This window comes from Crocodylus siamensis, chromosome 13 (assembly GCF_052110815.1).
Source record: "Crocodylus siamensis isolate JL-2025a chromosome 13, ASM5211081v1, whole genome shotgun sequence".
NCBI classification, from domain to species: Eukaryota; Metazoa; Chordata; order Crocodylia; family Crocodylidae; genus Crocodylus; species Crocodylus siamensis.
In genome coordinates, this window is record NC_143407.1 from 5,901,251 (window position 1) to 5,922,478 (window position 21,228).

General features: G+C 53.7%; 1 protein-coding gene across 1 annotated transcript in view; it reads right to left on the bottom strand.

Moving 5' to 3' along the window:
- Positions 1 to 11,552, bottom strand: part of ITPR3 (inositol 1,4,5-trisphosphate receptor type 3) — a 66,796-nt gene extending 55,244 nt beyond the window's left edge. Inside the window, exon 1 of the mRNA XM_090026662.1 lies at positions 11,361 to 11,552. Within this exon, the coding sequence (XP_089882788.1) occupies positions 11,361 to 11,449 (89 nt within the window). The 5' untranslated portion in view covers positions 11,450 to 11,552. The remainder of the gene's footprint in view (positions 1 to 11,360) is intronic.
- Positions 11,553 to 21,228: the final 9,676 nt, after the last annotated feature.

Sequence of the window (21,228 nt, forward strand, 5' to 3'; positions counted from 1 at the left end):
CAGCCTGCAGCACAAGTGGCATGGGCAGCCTCTGTGCTTGGCATGCACGTGGCAAACAAAGGAGGGGACAGACAGCATAGCAGGAGATTGGACAGGGAGCATAAAGCAGAGCAAGAGACCGTGCAGGGAGCACAGGGCAGGTAGCAAAAAGCAGAACAGCATATCGGGCAGGAGAAGGGGATCAGAGTGGCACTCAGGGAGGGTATGTGGCTAACGGGTGGCAGGCCTGCCAAAGTGACTGGCCCACAGCGCCCTTGGAGGATGGCTGCAGATAGCAAAGCAAAGCTCCGTCATGAGCAGGGATCCTGGTCTTCTCTGATAACCCCCCCATTTTCAGATCAAAAGAAGGAACCCAAAATCCACATTTTTCCATGATTAAAATGAAATGCCATATATATATATATATATATATGAAAGAGAGAGAGGTGTTTCATTTTAATCACGGAAAAATGTGGATTTTGGGTTACTTTTTTAAATTTGAAAACTGGGGATTTTTTTTCTTTTTAAATCAGAGAAAACCAGGATGCCTGGTCATGAGCATAGTCCCATAGACATATTCCCACTCCATAGCATCTCGTGTCCCTATCCAGACACCGGGATGCTATGGATCCAGCTGAAGGGGCGATGCAAGGGGAATCCTCTCTTGACAATGGCGTCGTTCCGGGCTAGGCAAAGGAACCAGCTGTTACACCTCCAGACGTGACCGTAGGATCCCTGGCTCTATCCCAGTGCTTCGGCTGCCAATCTCAGCAGAAACCAAGGAGCAGCACCGACAGAAAGAAAAAGCAACACGCATGAGACGCGCCCATGGGGTTCAACACAGCACAGCCCATTCTCTGGACTGTTGGGACCAAGCTGCTGCAGTATTTGAAAGTTAGTGCACTGCTTCCAGACGACTGGAGAAGCGCTCTCAAACTGCGCAACGCGGCTCCTTCGGCTTTGCCAAAACCCCCTTCCTCGATGCAACTGCTCTTGGGCAAGGGGCTGGGGGGACATCAGACAGATCCCAAACACACGCGGGCTTTGTTCCAAGGAACCGAGGCTGTGGATGGACGTGGTCTTTTCAAACGACAGCCGCACTCCACTTTGCAACCCCCCATCTTCGGGGAAGCCAGCAGCTGCTCTGCACGCCACGACCTATCTGAGCAGAGGCCTGGCAGGTGTTGGAGATGGCCCTGGCCCTGCAGCCCCATGGGGGGCAGTGGGTGTAGCTGGGAAACAAGCTCCTCCAGAGAGGCTGGCCGTACCTGCTTTGCCACTTTGGCTTGCTTCCTCCTCATCTCACTCTGCCGAGGAGATGGGCTGAGGGAATCCAGATGACTAGTCACCACCCCTCCACCCGGGGTTAGGAAGTGAGAGGCTTGTCTTCACCTGCCGAGGGCAGCGGGGGCTGAATTGAGCATGCGGAGACGCATTTGCACGTACACAGGCCTGCACTAAGCGCAGAATCCAAGGGATGGGAGAGCATCCCGTGCGTGAATGCCCATCACAGGATCACGGGGCAGGGGGGAGGTAGGGGCAGCACAGGGAGGTAAAACAACTCATGCCACATGATGCACCATTTGCTATGGAGCGAGGAGAAAAGCCCAGACTTCCTGAGCGTCAAACCTGTGCCTCAATCTCACCACCATGCCACGTGGCTGTAAAGTGGCACGATGACCCCTGGGATGACAGGTCCAGACCATCACAGCTGCAGCATCACTTCGGCATGGCCAAGCCTGTAGGGTGACAGCTTCTTTCGACAACGGACTGTCATGTCACGGGTCTAAATCAGACAAAAATGGCTCCCACGACTGCAGCTGAAATGGTCCCATCCACGGCTCGCCCTGCCAGCCTGCTCCCCAGAGCTCGGGCCCCAGCAGGCTTGCTCTGAAATGGCCAGGAGCTGCGAGGCAGCAGACTGCGGCTTAGTTCTTCTGGCCGGTTTCTAAAGCTGTTTTCAACTGATGCAACAAAAGCTCTTCGGGACAGAAACCACCTGCAATTTACAGCACCCGGGGGCCTGGGGACCCCACTGTAACACAACGTGGCAATAATGAAGTCTCACAAATTATATGGCTTCTGTCTGGCTCCCTCCCCATTCCCACCAAGCTGTCTCGTAGGCTACAAGAGCAAGACTTTCCAGCAGTCTCATTTGTTTGGGACTGTTAAATCACATCTAGCCCTGTCCAACCGATCAGAGCCAGCACCCAGCAGTGGTCTGTGTCGCAGGGGGCCAGGAGACAGGAAATCCAGGCATGGGGACCTCATCCAAAGCCCAGTGAAACCAATGGAAACTCCCAACCCCTTCTAACAGCTGGACTAAGATGTAGATCAGACCCTGCAAACAGGAAGGGATTAGTGTCTGTTAACCGATGCTATGCTATGCTAGGGAGTCATAACTAGCTGTGAAACTCTCACCTTCCTGTTGCAAGGCTGGTGACATTGGGTGTTTGTCTTAAAGTCCCTGCTCCCGGCCTCCTGGGATTCACACAAGAGCCTCGGCACGCCTGTGGGCTGGCGAGCCGTGGGGACGCTGCGTTGGGTGGCAGTAGGGGTTAATCCCAAATCACGACTGTACGAGCATTTTGGGACTGGGGCCGCAAAAGGAGACAAACGCAATGCTTTGAGGCTCAGCAAACAAGGGAAATTCCCCCAAAGAAGGCACTAAAAATGACAAGGCAACACATTGTTTGGTTAAATCTGATGCCGGGGAGCCTGACTCATGATTTTCAACAATGCTGAGGGCCTGCCGTGGGCTGGGGAACAGAGGGGCTTTGTCACAGCCCGGGCCGTGTCCAGCACCGCTGCTGGGCTGCTAGATGCCAGCTTGTGTCCCTCAAGCCCGCACGGGCACCACAGGAACGTGGCACAGGGGGGCGGTGGGAGGCGGAGGCGGGACGGCAAGAGAGGCAGACAGAAAGAAACCTAGCAGAGAGGGGAACTGGTTTTTGCAGAGCATAAGAGAAGAGCGATGCCCCATGCCAAAGTCTTTTTTATTATTACTAAAAGGGGGTGGGTAGTTCAACCACTGATTTAACTCAAAAGGGAGCAATTAGACCACAGGCAGAGTTGTGTGTGCATGGCAATAGCAGCTGGGAGGGAGGAAGCGGGGTTCACTTCCCTTATCTGCAGCCCAGACTCTCCATGTGTACATATTTCCTCTGAAGCTGCTAATTACAGCCCCTGCTTCCCATTCCCCATCTGTAGCGCAGGGAGGAAAGGCCAAGCGATAGCACAGGAGGGAGGGTGCCATGCACTGCCCCTCCCCGCTGCCCACACGCGCGCAGGAAGCCCTGCATGGCACCCCTGCTGCAAACAGGACGCCCACCCATGGCAGCAGGGGATGGGCCCGAGTCACAACAGAGCAAACTAATCCGGGCCGCAAAAGGGGAAAAGTCTCCGTTGCCCCTTCCCAAAGAGCTGTGTGGCAACCCCGGGGAGCGGGGCAAGGAAGAACCCGCATCTCGAAGGGGAGAAGCTGGAGCTATGTGCAGACATGGCAGGGACCCATGCTCAGCTAGCAGAAAGCACCCTGGTCCTGTGGATATCCATGCCCATCAGGCAGATGCAGGAAAGTTTCCTGCAGCCTTGTCCCCCCACTCTGCACACGCTGCGGGCACACGAGCTTTGGTACTGGCCGGCCGGCCGTGCAGGGCTCGAGGCAAAGCTTTCAGTTGTGGAGCTGCAGTTTTCAAAAGCCAAGGGGACCTGTCCCCACTGACTTTCAGAAGGAGCTGGGGTGCTCTTAGAGGCTTAGTCCTGCACCAGTACATCATTTACAAAGGGATTTAGGCATCGATTGGCACACAGGGATATTTGTTGCTTGTGTAAGTTGGACACCTGACTCTTATGAGGAATTAGGTGTCTGGTCAGCACTTTTTGAAAAACCTACCAGATACCCGGTGCCTTTAAGAGCCCAAACTCCCTTGAAAACCTGACTTTGTAAGATTAAGCTTTAAGTGCTTGGATAAAACTAGCACAATTTCACAGAGGTGCCAAGAACCACGCCCACTGACTCCAGCCAAGCTGGAAGTTTGGCTTTATCCTCCGAGTGCCTGGATTTACCAATCCATAATGTGGGATTAAAAGCACTGACCCCAGCTGCATTGGGAGCCTCCATTGGTTAATGAACAGAAAGTGGTTTCAGATCCTTTAAACCTGGGATTAGTACTCCGCAGGAACGCAGTTTTGTTTTTATTAAACTGATACACCGCAATACTGTTCCTGAATAAGAGAACAGAAAACAAAGGCTTCTGTCACTACTGACGTGAGTCATGTGTCATGCTGCCGAGGTACAGACATGATTCAACTAATACCTGGCGTTAGGTGTCTCAGCGCTACAAGAAAGCTCACCACGCTAGAGCTGCCCTTGCTACAACAGCAGCATGGATCTGATAGGACAAAATGAACCCTGTAAGATTAGTGGGGGGGGGCACCGACAAGGGCCAAGACAATGGCTACAGGTCTTTATTACAGTGCACTTCACTCATAATTCACTTAACTGCATAACGTGATATCAGTCCCAACTTTTTGCCAATTCCATAAACGGCATCAACCATCGAATAAGTGCACAAACCACGTGAGCGCCTTGCATCTTTCCGCCCCGCTCACTGCTTTGCAAGGCAACGGTGTTGCACAATACTGGTGCCTGAGATGGTGAAGGGAAAGCAGCTCTCAAAGACCTGCTCGTAGAATTGATGAGACCAGGCCAGTTTTGCAGCTAGTAGCAGTTTTGAAGAGGAGACGAGATGGCCAGTCTGGGGGCAGGCGACTTCCATTATTTTCAAGGATAAAACTGATTATTAGAAGCCTTGCAAATGACAGCAAGTCAGTTCCAGGGCTGGTGGCAGAATATTTTTAAATAAGGGAAACTACTGAGTGTGGGGGGCTACAAACACCAAAGCAATGGCAACAGTGGGTGGGCCTACATGTGCATTTAACTGCACCTAAATTTCATGCACGTTAGCTTTATGCGCATTAAGCGGGTTTAGGCTGGTGCTACAAGTGCAGGCATTAATGCTGTGTGTGTGGACTAACTTTAATCCATGCAGTCCACACAGAGTGTTAATGTGTTTTAATGCATCTATGTGCGTGTTAATGCGCTTCAACTATTTGTGCCTAAATTCACCATGTTTAATGCACATTAAGGGCACACATGTGTAGGCACTTAGGCTAATGCGCATTAAAGCGTTATGTGTAGATGCACCCAGCGTGCTTATGGAACGTTGCTTGCACCGAGTTTGGGCATGTACATGCTTTAGGGAACTGTGTAGGCCACCGGTACTCGACCTTCTTACACTCAAGGCATCCCTTGGAAAATGCCAGCTCCTAGTTTTCATTCGTTTTCTGACTGCAGAAAAATAACAGAACCGTTTTTGTGTTGCAAAGAACTCAAAATGACCAAAGCAGGGCAGAATGTTTTTAACACCATGGATTCCTAGCTGAAATCTCTGGGTTTATCTTGTGGCTCGTGTTTGCGTGCCTAATGGTGCTAACACTGCGTGGCCCCCCACAGCACCCCAGAAAGGATGTCAAGGCATCCTGGTTGAGACCCACTGGTGGAGACCTTTCCATCCTGAAGCTGCACAGAGCATGCTGCAACTGTGAACAAGAACCAGCCCCTCCATGTTTAAGCATGTGGCGAAAGACAAAAGGTAAGCGAGAGCGGTTTTGATGCCTTTATCTAAAACAACCCACGAGTGTCCTGGGTGATAGGCTTAGGGTCTGAATCTACTGCTTTGAGCCTAGGCAAGTGCATCAGCGTCTGGCTCAGTTTCAGATGCAAGTAATTCTGATGATTTCCATGGGACTGCCCTTAGTGGCCAGAAGTTGAGAGGAAGCAGGAGGTTTCAGGATAGAAGGGGATCCAGTCAGCCAGCAGTCAACATTAAAGGGCTATAGCTACAGTTCGGCTGGCTCTGAAGGGAATGCTTTGAATCTTTAGGATCCATTTAGACAGATGATCTTGATGCCTTGGGAAGCTGTAGGTTCATCAGCTACCTCCAGAGATTTGCTGCAGCCTCGAAGAGGTCTGGGGAAGAGTTTGGAAGCCTGGACTCTAGTCTGAGCTCCTGGGAGCAAGCATTAGAAAGCAGAGAGAGCAGACCCATGAATGCAGCCGAGATGGCCTAGGAGCTAGGCTCTTGCACTGGGCTCTAGTTTAAATGACCTAGCTACCCCACAAACAGCCAATTTCTCTGAGCACCTTTAGTGAGCCTGTGAGCAAGCCAGGGCTAGTCACGCAGGGCATATCCCCATGGCAAAGCTTGCACATGTGTTGGAAGAGGATCCTGGCAGCTGTCTTAGAAGCATGAACTTGCAACATCCCATGAGCTCGATATTACTTCTTGAAGCCTTTCCAGTGGCGGGGAAGCACGGAGCGCTGGGGTCTGTTTCCGATCGTGCCGTTTCAGCTGTGACCTGAGCAGAGCTAGCTCAATCCTTCAGGAGACCTTAAAAAACAAATTACGCAAGCTCGATGCTCGTGAAAGAGGCCAGATGTACAATCCTGAGCTGGAACGTCTGTACTGGACAGTGGACAAGAGAGAGCTTCCCCCCCATCCGTGAACAGGCCTCCTGTCCTGGACAGGTCGGTCTAACAGGCTAGTCGGCCTCCGGCCCGCTGCAGAGGCCACCCACGAGGACCACTTTAGCAGCAGCCGACAACTCTGATACCTGTAACCAAAGCCAGCTCCTCCCCACAGGCCCCGGTACGAACACCGGCAGCAGTTAAGCTCCTGGTCATTCACAGCCTAGGTTGGCATCAAACCAGCAGTGCAAAAGCAAGAATCCTTCCATCCCTTTACCAGTCCCCAGCTCCATGCTGGCTCCCCTACTGCCCCCAGAAGCCCCCACCACTCCCCCTACAACCCTGTCAGATTAGAGAAAGGGGCAGGGAATCGGGCCCACAGCCCTGCGTGCTTAGAGCAGGACGAAGGAGGAAGAAACAGCACTTTCAAACAGCTTGGAGGCAAGCTCTCTCTGACCCAGGGCTATCAAGTTATCCTTTGCCCAGCAGTCCCACCCCTTAAATCCACCTGCAATCACAAAGGCGGTTATCAAAGGTGTGATTTTGCATTAAGCAGCAGGCTCCTGTTCAGGTGTGTACACAGGGCCCTTCCCCATTGCGCAGCCGGCATGTCCATACCCAGCAATGCTTGCCCCCGGCTGCACGATCTCAGAGCTCCCTTCTCGGCGTCACGGAGCTCAGCAGCCTATGCCGCGCGCCCCAGGGTGCTCCGGGGGAGTGGACTGCAGCAGTCCTTTAAGCAGCGCACCGGAGTCCAAGTTGCGTCTCTAGGAGAAGACATAGTCACAAGTCAGAAAAGGCAGGTAAGGCTGGAGGGCAGAAGCAGAAGACCTGGGTTGTAGTCCAGCCTCTGCCAAGGATTTGCATAATCAACTCCAAAAAGCATCTGTGCCTCAGTTTCCCCTACTCAGTGCTGATAAAAGTCGTCCACTTTTGTGAAGCACTGCGAGACAAAAACCACAGCGCGTACCTGCAGGGAGTTATTCTTAGCACCATGTAACCCACCCTGGGACCTGCAAGGTCCAGAGGATGCTCCCTCCCGGAGATTTTGAGACAGCTGAAGGCGTGGCTATTCCCCTCCTCCCCCCAGCATACCACGACCCCCTGGTGATGCGACTCTAGTCCGTGTCATGCAGAAGACCCACGAGGCTTAGCACTGCAGACTTTGCTATCGAGCTCTAATGCTTTGCTTCAAGCGGGTAAATGGTGCTGCCCACGTGTACTGTGCATTGCTGCTTCCCTGGGACATGGGCGTGGGAGGCTTCCCTGACCACCATTCACGAGGCGCGCGGAGGTCTGTTGCCGCTGCTATGTAAAATGAAACTTCATTATGAGCGGGAGCTTTGCGAAGGCTCAGAGGGGACGCGGGCACTGCACGACCGTGGGAGTCAGGCGCTCGACTGCCCCGGTGGAAATCTCTCCCTGAAGCCACACGCACAGATGAGCAAGCACATGCACACACCAACAAGACTCCCTTCGCAGCAACAACCCCACCTGTGCTGGGCGGGCTGGGTCGCCAGCGCACCAACACAGCCCGCTCCCTCCCGCAGCCGTTGCTCAGCCAAGTGTGCAACGTGCAGCTCTGTGACCTCTGCAGCTGCTTTCGTCCCCGGCCATTGGCAACTGCCAGTTCCCTTCGATGTCTTCGGTCGGCAGCAGCAGACCGCCTGTCCGTGAAGCCAGCTCGCCACCGCCGCCCCCTCTGCGCGGAAGGTGCTGGGTGTCAGGCACGGTACGGGGAGGAGGAGGCTGTGGCCGTCTTGAGCAAGCAGACTCCTATCGGGCATCCATCCATATCGTAAAAACCACCATAAAGTTTGGCAGCTCCATTCAACTCCACCTCCTCCTGCTCCAGTTAATGCAAAGCCTCTAATGCTAGGGTGGAAGAAGGGTGGAACTGGCAATGCTCTTTAGCCCGAGGATAATTCTTCTGACATGTTTGGTCACTGCCGCTGTCTCGGTCTCTGAAGGGGAAGATCTCCAGAGAGCCTTTTGTTAACTCCCGCTGACGTTCCAGCTTTGTCATTTTGCCTCCTTGAAACGCTCGGGCTTGACCTGTGCCTCTGTTGAGCTGAGCACCAAAGCGCGTGTGTAACCGCGTGCGCACGGAGGGATCCCATCCGCTTGACCAGGATTGTCCACGGCCTCCACCAGCCCGCAGGCTGCGCCTCTACATGCTTTCCAGTCTCGTGGTTAAACGGGACGCTCGGACACGCAGGGGTGAGAACGAGCCAGTTCTTTTTCTGCCTGTCCCACTGGCCCACTCCATGGCCTTGAACAATTCACTTGCCTTCCGTGTGCCTCAGTTTCTCCTACTCTAAAATGGGGATACTGACCAGAATATGGGATCCTTTTTTTTTAAAAAATATTAGAAGGCTAGATTCCAGCCACCGGGTAGCACCTTAGTCTTGCTGAGGTCAGTAAAACTGCATGGGGACTATCCAAAGAGCACTGAACTCCACAATCTGAGCAAAGCCACTAGGATCAAGCCCAGCGATCGGAGATCTCCCAGTAAAAGCCAGGGAACTGCATGACCTCACAACGCAAACCCCTCCAGCAGGGGTGGGCAGGAGCCTTTCTGCTGAAGCAACAAAGAAATGGTAACACCAAAGTAATACTGATTCAGAAATAAATACCTAGGGGCTCCCTCCACAGGAACTCTATCACAGTCCAATTCTGGGTCAAAATCTGGACAGTCATTAGTCATTCAAAAAGTCACCTTGGGCACCTCCAGGCCAAGTTCTTGTCTCATGCTCACGCACCTTCCCCATTCCTTCAACACCAAACTATACATGGGGTTTCCCCGGCAGAACGTGGCCAACGTCTCGCCTGCCATCCCATCAGGAGGCAATGCTACAGCTCCCCATAGGAAGGAGTGGCACCCCCAGAGCCAAAGGCGCTCAGGCAGTGCAGGTCTCACTCTGCAGACCTCCTTACTCAAGTCCAGCCTCCTACAAAGCACCGCAGGATTCTTCCCCAAGGCTTAAAACTCCATTTCGTTCAGTTTTGGACTCAAGCAACTCCTCCTTTTGGAAGATTAATCCCATTAAGTGCAGCTCAGCAAGCCTCTCTACTGCCTGGGAGCTCTAATAATTTAAACCAAAAGGAAAGCAAAGCTTAAGCATTAACCTCCACCACACCTAGAGCCAAAACGGTCCCGGCACAAGGAGCTCCATGTCCCCCCACCCCGGTTATATACAGGCATCCGTGTAGACTTGCAATTCTTAACCAGGGTGATTTGGTCCGCTGTTCAGTGCGTGTTAGGTGTGCAAACATGACTGGCAAGATAAACCCAGAGGTTTTGAATAGGAATCCATACAGCAAAAAACTTTCTGGCCTGGTTTGGCATTTCTGAGTCGCTTGCAACAGAAAGCGAAGCGCTGGCATTTTCCTCGAGTTTATCAAGGGGCGCCTCAAATCCACTAAGGGGTGCTTCGAGTCTAAAAGGTTGAGAATCACAGACCAAACAGAGCCTCAGGGAAGCAGAGCCTTCTCTGTTCAAAAGCCACCCTTCTCCAGGGCTCACAGGGTGCTGGCACTGATTCCTCTGCAAAACCCACTGGGCCCGGCTACGCTCTCACTCAGGCTCCAGAGTCCGTCAGGAGGATCCTCAGCAATGCCAACAACGCAGGCCCCCCGACCACAAGGAGAGAGCTTCCGATCATCGCGGGGACAGAGGCAATCCCGCATAGACTATTTGCTGTCTAATGTTTCTGCCTTGTGATGTTTGCTTGGCAGCTGGAACCACTTTCCCACCCCAACCCGGACACTTCAGCTAACAAAGGAGATTGCACTTGAGACTCTTAGCAATTCACCTTCCAGGACCATGGCTCACTTTCCCCTCTGCTCTTTGGCTGCTGCTGGAGAGGATGTCAAACACAAACGGATGGGGAGTTTCCGGTGCTGTGCTCAGCTGGGTATGAAGTATTATGGCCCGGGCTGGCTAAGCTATTTGACTAGCAAATGAGCCAAACAAGATGCGTTCTGCAAACAGGCCTGGGGAGAAGCCCTCTCAGTAAATAACTCTGCTCCTTTATCGCAGGAGCGATTGAAAGTGTGGCTGTGGAGGATTTTGTGGCTGCCCTCCTCAGAGCTGGGGTGGAACCAGGACGAAGCGAAGAAAAAGGTGAAGACAGCTATGGGAACACAGACAACACACGAAGAGCAACGGCTGTGAAAGCACAGACTAATTTCCCCACGCGAAAGAGTGGGCACCCCAGTGCAAATGAGCCTGGTGTGGATCTTAGAGAAGAGAAACCCAAGACTACACAGCAGTGCGGCGCAGGCCGCCGTGCAGCTAGACCGCCACGGGCCTCTCCCATCCCTGCCTTCAGCGATCCGACATGGGGGCTACGCCGAGCCGAGCCGAGCCGAGCCGGCCGTCGAGGCTGAACCCAGACCCCGGCGCGCGGGCAAACAGCGCTAGCATCGAGAGAGCCGGCTGGCGAAGGCCGAAACGGCCTCGGGAAACGCTCCCGCCCCTTCAGGGGCGCACACCGTGCATGTGTGTACGGAGGTGTGCGTGGAGGCGCGTGCACCAGCAGGTTTGCTGCGGTTCGGCGTTTGCCTGCGCGCACCCCTCTTCGCAAAGCGTGCGGGCACAGCGGCGTGCATCTTGCTGGTTCCAGAGGCGCGCCTGCAGGTGAGCGCACCCAAGCGCGCAGGCAAGCGCGGCGTTGTGCAGGCACGCGGGGCCGTGCCGCCCCGCTCGCCGGCGCACGAGCGGCGGGCGGCTCCGCACCCGCGTCTCAGGGGCCGGGGCGGCCGCAGGGCCCTCGCCACGCTTACAAGCCACCGCCGGGGCTGGCGGGGGGCAGCCGGGGACGGGGCCCGGGGGCCCGGCACTCACCCCAGGGTGCTGATGAAGCCGTTGACGGAGCCCTCGGCGTACAGGGACACGATGTCCCCGACGTGCAGGAAGCTGGACATCTCCGTCATGGTGCTCGGCGCTGCGCGGGCTCCGCCGGCTCCTACCTGCGGCCGAGCGCGGCGGCAGGAAGCGGCGCCGCCCGCTACATGCCCCGCACGCCCCGAGCCCGGCCACGCCCCGGCCACGCCCCCGGCCACGCCCCGCGCGGGTGGCGGCGGCGTGCGCAGCGCCCCCGGCCCCTGCTCCGAGCGGCCCGGCCCGGGCGGGGGCCCGGCCGCTGCGCGAGTCCAAGCCGCACCGGCCCCGGACGGATCATCTCGGGCGGCGGGAGCCCTGCCCTCCTAGGCCACGCCAGTGCCCAGCCCCCTGCCCGAAGTGGGACCCACCCCGGCACTGCTCAGGCTGCGCGCTCCCCCGGACTGCAGAGCGAGCCCAAGCCCTGCTCCGAGCATCCCCGGCTCCAGCGGCTCCAGCTGCGCGCTCCCCGCACTCCTCGGCAGCGAGCCCAAGCCCTGCTCCAAGCGCACCGCCCCGGCACGTTTCGGGCTGCCGCTCCCTAAAACCGTAGAGAATGAGTCCGGGCAGAGCGCAAGCCCCTGCGCCAAGCGGGACCGTCCCCCGCCAGGCCAACGGGCGCCTCTCCCACCTCCAAGTCCATGTCAAGGGGTCCTCGCACCCATGGAAGGATCAGGCCGTGCTGTGAGGGGGGGGGGGAGGGGGCCAGGCTCCCGGCTGACCCCTGTACTAAGATGACCTGTCAATTGGTGCAAATCGGAGCTCCCGGCAGCAAGCAGGAGGGCAGTAGCTGGCTCACCCTGCCCCATGCCGAACGGAAAGCGGAGGGATCTTGCCCCAAAACATGTTGCGGCAACCGGCAAGGACCGCGTCCTGCCCCGCTCCTCTGCAACATGCGATGGTTCATCCAGCGGTTTTCGCTCTGTGGTGTTTTGTCCTCTTCCTCTGGGACACGCATGCCCATCTCCACGCGTGTGCCCAGCTCAGGCCAACTGTTTTAGAGACTCTCTACTGGCTTGCTCCAGGAAACCGGTGGTGGTAATAACCACACGGGTTCAAGGGAAGCATATCAGGTGCCCGATTTACACCGCATACCAGAGCACTGCATCACTGGCTCCCAAAATAAACCTCATACAGGAGGGGGATACAAGGCTGCCCTCACAGGCTGCCCAGGTTTTACCCCTAAGGCCCCATGCCCTAACCATGGCCCATAACAGGACCGAGCAGCCAGGGCCCAGGAGACAGTGCTGCCTTAAAGATCACAAGGAAACCCCTGTGGGGGCAAATTATTCCACATCTGACACCGGTCACTGGCAGAGGCAGGACACTGACCTAATGGGTCATAGGACTGACCCAGTCTGGCCGCTCCATTGTTCCCAATATAGCACCGGTGGAAAGGGACCACGTTCTCAGAGCAGTTTCTGGATGCTGCATTTGTTCCAGTTCCATAGGTTTAAATATAAACTCACCTGCCACTAAAAAAAAACCAACAACATTAAAATAAGGAACAGTGTGTTTTTCCAGTCAAGCTCTCCCCTTCTCCGGGAAATCTGCACACAGGCTTCAGGAATCTGAATCCTATCCTAAAATATTGGTTTGGGTTTTTTTTTTTTTTTTAACTAGGAAACAGAAAGTTCCCCTGGCAGGACAGGAAAAAAAATCCAGTTCAATTCCTGTAGGAGAGCTTTAAGTTTAGGTCCAGGAGGATTAGCGGCATTTTCAGCACAGGATGAATTTAGATTCCTCCGTCCCAAGGTGATGGCGGGGATCGTAAGTGGGAGAGAAACTCACTGAAGCCAAAATCAGAGGAAGTCTCCAGGGACAAGGGCTCAGACAAGATCCCCCCCCCAAAAATCAAAGCAAATGCCACTTCTCCTTCCAATCCTGGGTAACGAATAGCACAGTGTGGCCATCGGCCCAGGTGAGGTTGCTTGCTCTCGTGGGCAGAGCCCAGCAGGACTGCTGGGCTCTCCTTCAGGTTCTGCCACTGGGTAGCTGTAGGCACGTCATGACCTCCGAGTCCCAGCACATGGGGATCGGGATGTTCTTCACCCACCCCAGGCTGTGAAGTTTGGTTAATTAGCAACTTCAAAATGCTTCTGACATCCTCCAGATTAAAAAAAAAAAAAAAAAAAAAAAAAAAGAGAGAGATCTACTTCAGAAGTGCATAGCACTGTACTAAGCAGATGAAAGACTGGCCTGATTTTTCCTCACCCTGGGAATACAGAATATTAAGTGCAGCCTATTTTTAAAAGCATGATTAAGTAAGACCCTCTCCCTCAAACCCCATTTCCAGCAAAGCCTGGTTCGCTGGATTTGGCTTCCCAGCTAAGACCCACTGAATCTGGCGATGCTGCCAAACCCTTAAAGCTCCCAAGGGAGATGGAAACACTTCCCCAGTACGTGCGGCTGATTGTAAAGTGCTGCCCAGGGCAGCGTGAAGAGCAAACATACCACACCCACCCACCCACCCATGAGAACATGACTTGCTCAGGGTCACACAAGGCACCACCAGCAGATTGCCACACACAAGTTCCCTGGTATTGCCAGCTCATGCCTTAACCTGCAGGCCAAGCTGCATCCTGGAGGTCAGCCCTCAGTGCAAGTCTACTGCCCAAGGACATGTCTCCATCAGCAGCCAGACCCCCCAAATTTTAGGAGAATACAGATCCAAAACAATCAAAACCTGCATCACCCAGTCCCACCTCTTCTGTTGAACTAAAGCAAACTTCTTCTTATGGTGTACCCCCTTCCAGATTTACCAGATGCTCATGTACCCCTACCAGCATATGGTTTATATTTTAACCCCTTAAAATGTCAAGTATCATAATGCTGGGTTTTTGACTGCAGCTGTGATTGCACCCGAAAGCTTGCAAAGAACTTTTTCCCCCCCGCCCCTCCCCCCCCCCCCCCCCAACTACTCAGTTGGTCTAATGAAAAAATTATCAAAATTAAAATTTAATCCACCATTACACAATTTCTCCCGCATGCCCTCCAGAGACGTCTTGCATACCCCCCATGGGTATGCATACCACAGTTTGGGAACCCCTGGATTAAACCTCTTGGAGCCAGATCCTCAGCTGATACAAACCTTAAAAGTTACAGGTAGAAAAGCACAGGGGTACCAGATACAAGCGGGACCCCCAGGAAAATAGTGACCAGGCCACCCTTTAAATCTCTTTGCTCACTAGATACTGACACTGGTCAGGCAATTTCTACTGGCCTGTTCCCATGGTTTAGTTGCTTGGCCATAAATTTCATGCCCCACCCCAGGCTGAGAGCACCAGAGTGACTCAAAGGCACAGCTTGCCATATGATACTTGCCTAATGAAGCTTTGCTCATGCATTTGCAAGCAGATTCATTTTTAGGCTATGGAAGATGGTTTGGGGTGCTATGGAAGTGGGTCAGTTCATCTCAGGGGGATGCAGAAGACTAGTCTGCAATGTGGTCACAGCAAAAGGACATTTCCCTGGAAGCTGAGCCACGGCTGTGCGCGCTGCACCCCACCATTCATGATCCACCGAGGGGACAAAGGACGCATCTCCCTACTCCAGAGTCCAGCTCGTGAAGCTGCAGAGCCCACGCGCATAACTCTGGAGGCTCTGGGTCCAAGCCTGGGCATCAAGCCGCTGGCAGCTGGCCCCGTCAAACATCACAGGGAAGGGCTGAGTCATGAAGTGGGAAGTAATCCCAGGGATGGGGGTTTTAGAGCAGCCCCAAAATCTGGGAGTTATTTAAGATAGGGAAGTAATGGGACAGCTCTGCTGGAGGAGGAATACAATGGAGGAAGGAGCTAGCACTTAGAAGACATTCGCCACAGCAATGCTGCCAAGGTTCAGGTCTCCCCGGGCCCTGGTCTTCCAGCTGAATCCCTCCCCCTCTCTTCTTAGACAGCACAGGCCCTAGACACCTCCAGCTCCTGTGGAAGCCGTAAGGCACTCCAGGGGTTGAGCCCGTGTGAAAAACTAGTGCTCACGGCTTGCCAGGCCTAAAGCAGTTGCCTGCAGCTACAGGGATGCTCACAGGATGCCCTGCCTTGCAGGCACCAGGCTGCCTCCCTGTTCCTGGCAGGGCTCTCTTCCTGCTCGCAGTTATCTGTGCCCAGACCCATGGCTCAGGGGAGATGGGGAGTTATAAATAAGAGTGCTTCCTGCCTCACCCCTACTTTAAGCTGCATGATAAATGAATGGTAGCTTCTCTCCCCTGGAGAGGAAGTGGCTGTGGGGAGGACGAGGGTGACTCAGTGCAGTAAAAGCAGAGTCATCCCCAGCTCCGAGGTGTGGCCTCCACAGTTGGCAGGGCTGCAAACATATTGCTCTCGCATGCTGCAATCCATCCCTTCTTGAGAAGCCACTGAAGGGGCAGGTCCCCCACCTTTCCCAACATCCAGGACATTCCTTGGCAGAGACTCCCCTCCACCTACCCACAAGGCGCACGCCCTTTCCCAGCTCAGCTTCAGGCTTGCCCCTTTTCACACCTCTGGCATCAGTAGCCAGACGCCTTCCCTTGCCGGCACCTGCAGCCTAGCTTAGCAAAAGATGCCTTTCCTCCAGCACACTTGCCCCACTGCAAGTGCCAGCCTCAGGGTCCAGAAAGATCCTGCATAAGGTCTGGTACCACAGCTAGCTTAGGCAGGTCCAATCCATGAAGGACTGCTCTGTGGGTGGAAATGGTCCCTAGGAGATGGAGAAGCTGCAGGATCAACAGACAATACCAGAAGAGCTATCTGAGAACTATGTTAGAAACTGGAGATACCTTCACATGACCCCTTGGGATGACCGTGCCGTGCTGGAGGTGGTCTTGGCAGCTTCACTGCATCAAGTGAGCAAGGTGGGCTTGTCCCTTACTGAAGCTGTTCTGTACTTAGCTCCTGGAGCCACGCTGATGCTGCAGCTTGCCCAAACCAGCAGCTGAAACCTCTGCCCCAAGCAGCGTGTGCATGTATGTATTGAGTGGAGGGGAAGGAGGAAGCCATGGGACTGAAACCAAACTAACACAGCATGAACGGGCAGCAAGAGGACACTTGTAGTGCAGCCCTGGCTCTGCCATCTGGCCCGCTGGGTGATCTTATGGGAGTCACTGCTCTCCTCCATCCTTTGGTTTACCCATCCGTAAAAGCAGCGGGCAGTGACACAAGGTGAGCGGTGGGCGATGGGAACAGCCTTGTACTCCAGAACAGCTGTGCCTCAATTATTTGGCCCAGTCTCTTAGAGGCCACCTAGGATGCAGGCCAAAGACCTACCCCCACTGGCAAGAGCAATTACATGTCCCCTTCCTTCTGGGTCCAGCTGGCAGAGGGTGTTAGATGTTACAGCCCCAGCTAAGGAGCTGTATCCTTGCAGCTCAGGCTGGCACAGCACCTGGAGCTCTCCAGCATGAGCTTGATAGCTACCACCTTGCCTGCCACACACCCAATGCCACGAAGCAGGCTGAGGCTGTAGCCTCTGAGCTCCCGCTAGCAGTGCCCGAGGCACCAGCCACCCCAGCGAGAACAGAGAAAGTGCAAGCTGCATCCTCCCAAAAGGGAATAGCAGCCGCCTGACCTTCTTGGGGCAGCTCAACACAGAGCCAAGGCCCCAGCCGCCCCAACCCTCTGGTGCAATGCGTCAGCTGAACAACCAGCCTGATTCACAGGGCCACAGACCGCTGGGCACTCAAGGGGGAAGCAGATTGCAATGCGAAAAGTGAAAAAAATTATTGCAGCCGCCTTTGTTTTGGGAGGAAAGAGTGGAGACACTGAGGGCCTTGTGTCCATGGCAGGGTCCGAGAGGACAGCATTCACTGGAGACAAGGGCACATAAAGGGGGGATTCTTAGGCTGCGAGACAAATCCTCCCCCCTCCCGCCCCCTTGGCCTTGGTCCCATTCCAACCTCAGCTGCCCCTCAGGAATACAGCACAATAGAAGGAGACTGAGTTGTGTGTGGAGTTTCATGCCAACCACATCCTCCTCCCGCCCAGAGAGAACAGCACAGGGAGAGAGAAGAGGCAGGCCAGCGTGGATCCTGCTCCCAAACTTGTAGCCCCTACAAGTTTGTTTTAGCTTCATTCCTCGTTCCCAGGTGAGGCCTGACACCAGGGTGGAATGACTCAATGGAGCCTGCTTCCAACTGGGAAGGGCTGCAGGGACCAGTGATCTTGCTCTAGCAGTGGGGATGCTATGTAGAAGACAGAGGCAAGCTAGGTTTGATGACTGGAGGGAGAGAGAGAGAGAGAGAGAGAGAGAGAGAGAGAGAGAGAGAAGGGACAGGAGAGGTTCAAGAAGCTGAATGCTGTAGCCCAGCCACAGCTGTGGAGCCGGATGAACAGGCCACGTAACCAGCTGGCCAAGCACACTTTGCCTCCCTGTCTAGCAGCAGGCCTGGTATGGGAGACAGTGGCCCCATGCAACTTCCATGTAACTGAATTTCTCCTTTATGTCAAGAGACAGAGACCTGCCTTGCTTCAAGATTAAAGGCCACAGGTTTGATTCCTGCAGAAACTTGATAGCAATATTCCCAGAGCCACACTCAAGAAAGCGGGTCTTTCTTTTCTTTTTTTAAGGATGGCTCAGGTTTCTTAGTCCAGCATATAGTAAGTGTCCCATGGTCACTTAATTAGTCAGAGACAAGAGTTTGTTCCCTCCTAATCATCCCATCTGCTCCGACGGTGACCAGTAATGTAGGATGGGTAGCATCCTACAGGGTTATTTGCACAGCCACATGCCCTGGACAAATAACCAGCAGATTTGAGGATCTGGGACAGAGTCTTCTAGGTCAAGTACAGACAGTCAAAAAGCCCAAAAGTCAAATCAATTCAGTCCTTGCAGGTTAGATATTAAACTGAGGAACAACTGGACAGACATTCACTTTTGATTCAGGAAATGCAGCCACATACCTGCAGTGGCTCAGGCCAGAAGTCTGGGGGGTGCTAGGAGTACAGCCTCTGGCACGTAGCCAGCATGGGCTGGGTGTTCCCTTCCTCTTCCTGCTGTCCCCAAGGTCTCTAGGATTTGCAGTCCATAATCACAGTCCATAATCACAGCAGGACTCTGCAGGGTTTCTTGCTGCTTCCAGGTGCTTCTGGGATTTGTAGTCCACAGTCACAGCCAGCAGTAAGTTTAGCAGGGCAGAGCAGCTCTGCATTTAGGGGAAGGGAAGCTTAACCCCATCTCCCTGACCCCAGACAGGGTTTTCCTGGGCACAGGGAGGGGTGCAGTCCCTGCCTCCCCCCCACCAACCCTTCTCCGCTGGAGCAGACAGCACAGCACACATCCCAGGGCTGGAAGCCATGCTGGGGGACTGCAATTTAACTTGAACCAGGAAGGGGTCTGGGACAGTAGTTCCATACGCCAGTTTGACCCAAATCAGTTAAGCCTGATACTACAGTCAACCAGATTTATCTTAAACCAGTTTCAGCCATTTTGAAATTAGTTTATGTGCACTGAATGCACTTCTGTTACAGGTTAAACTAGTTTGATTACTTAAACTGGTTTATGCATATTTCTGTCCCTAACCCTAAAGTACCTAATTACCTGGGGTCATTTGTACGTCCAGCACAAAGCAAGCAGGTAGAGAAAAAAAATTCACACACACACACCTATGAACCTGCTAACAAAGCTTGCTGCCATCTCATTCAGTTCTTTTCTCCCATTGCTTTCCATGCTGGAACGACGGTGCGCATGTCCGACAGGCAGGGCAATCCAAGGCAGCCTGGTGCATCGTTCCATGGTGCAAGACTGACCATTGCCCATCTGAGCTTGGGATGGTCTTTTGACTCATCTTTCACCACAAACTTAACCATTTTACAGGGGATACCACAGCTCTAGGGAAGAGCAGGGAAGCTTTTCCTGCCCTGCCACCTACGTACTGAGCCGGGGAAAGTTCTGAGCAATTCCTAACCCATCCTCTGTGGGCCTGAGCAAGAACCTCTCCCCGTCATCCTCAGCAGGGTGCCACTCGAACACCAGCACGCAAGCCTCCACCTCTTGAGCTGCAGGAGTCTCGCCATGAGCAAGCAGCAGTAGTAGATAGTTCTCTTCTACTTGAACTAGCCACTAGAGAGATCCATCACACATGCTTCCACCATTTTCCTCTGTAATTTATACTACCATGTCCTGAAAGTCGCTTGCTGGAAGTGTATGCCAGTGGATAGCTTAATGGAAACGGGAAGTAAAGTGATCTGGCTGCTGTCAGGAAATATAGACCAACCTCCCCAGGGGAAATCAGGAGAGAAAGCATGTAATGGGGTGGAATGAGCAGCTGAAGAACGAAGAGCCAGGACTGGAACTCGCGTCCCCACAGCACACAGGGCTAAGTGAATTCAGCACTAGAGACACGTTGTTCTTAGGTTTAAAAGTAGAGTCCGTCCCCTCTCCATCGAGTTCTCTGCAAGCAGCAGGTAAATTTCCATAGCTGAGCCAATAACCTTCCCTGGGGAAATTTAAGCTTTTTTATGATTAAGGGGAAAAAAAAAATAGTAGTGGGGAATTAAATATAGCCCGGAACAAGAGAACAATTAGCAGCTGCCATTAGCAACATTCAGGCCAGGGTTGGGACAAGTGCCCACAGCTGTGTGGAAAGCAACAGGGTTACGGGGGAAGCAACCATGCATTAAGCAGCAACGATCGGAAATCATAGCCAGCTTCTTTTGGCATGTAGATTCGTTCAGCCCCTGGCTGGGCTGGGTGGGTGGATGAACCAATGGAGTCCAGGCAGGGAACTGCCAGGGCACATGGGCAGCTTGCCCAGACCCAAACGACCACACCTAAATTGCCATGAGTATTTTGCATCATTTTTATCACAAGCAAACACACACACAATCATACTATTTGCTTGTGCTGGTAACTTCCCCCATAATCCATTTCTAATTCACCTGTTGGGCGAGTGCGTTTCAGGGACAGCTGCGTGGCGATAGAGCTGTGGACCCCGTCCTGCTATGAAGCAGGGAGCAGCCTGCACAGGGACAGAGCTATGGGTGGGAAGGAAGCGCTCAGACTCTGTCCTACAACAGACCATTCCTCCCCCCTACCCCTTTTTTGAGGCTTGGAAAGTTTCTGCTCAACTCAGGCCAGCCCAGGCACTTATCTGAGTGGGTAGCACCCAGCTGAAGCACTGCTTGCAGACTCCCTGCTTCACAGCTTCCCATGTGAACAGCCAATTGCCCCTTGGGATCACAGATAAACAGGGCTGAAAGGGACCCCAGGGGGTCCCATCCAACCCTCTGCTCATAGCAGTATCAACCCTGCCTAACTCATCTCAGCATGTCTGTATCGGTCCCAACTCTTGCTCCTAGCTTTGCAGCCTGGTTCACTTACCACTCCTTTCATGGACCCCAACATAACCAATTATTCACGGAGCCTAGAGCTGGCTTCTCCCCCTGTGCTCACTGACCTTTGCCCCAGCCCAGCGATGCTCACACGAGCTGACAGCACCTACCACAACCACCACATCAGATGCATCTTTTGCTAAGTTGTGCCAGCTCCACTCCAGAGTACAAAGACCAGTTAGGCTGGAGTAATTAACAGTTGTACCACAGCTGACAGGGATCAGCAGCACTTGCTTCCTATTCCCCATTGCAGGAGAGACAGACCCAAGGCAGGCAGCTAGGAAATAAAATATAAAATACTTAGGAGAAATGTTCTGCCATGAACAGCTCAGGAGCCATTTGTAGCTTAGGAGCTCAGGTCTGGGCAAAAAAAAAAAAAAAGAAAAAATCACTGTGTAAATCAGAGTCCCTGGTTGCTTGCCTTATGCTTAGGACATAAGGTACCATTGTCTTGTCTTTTCTCCTCCTTTTTATCCATCATGCCCCCTGCCCCACTCTGCACTTCTCTCACATCTTGCCTTTTCCCC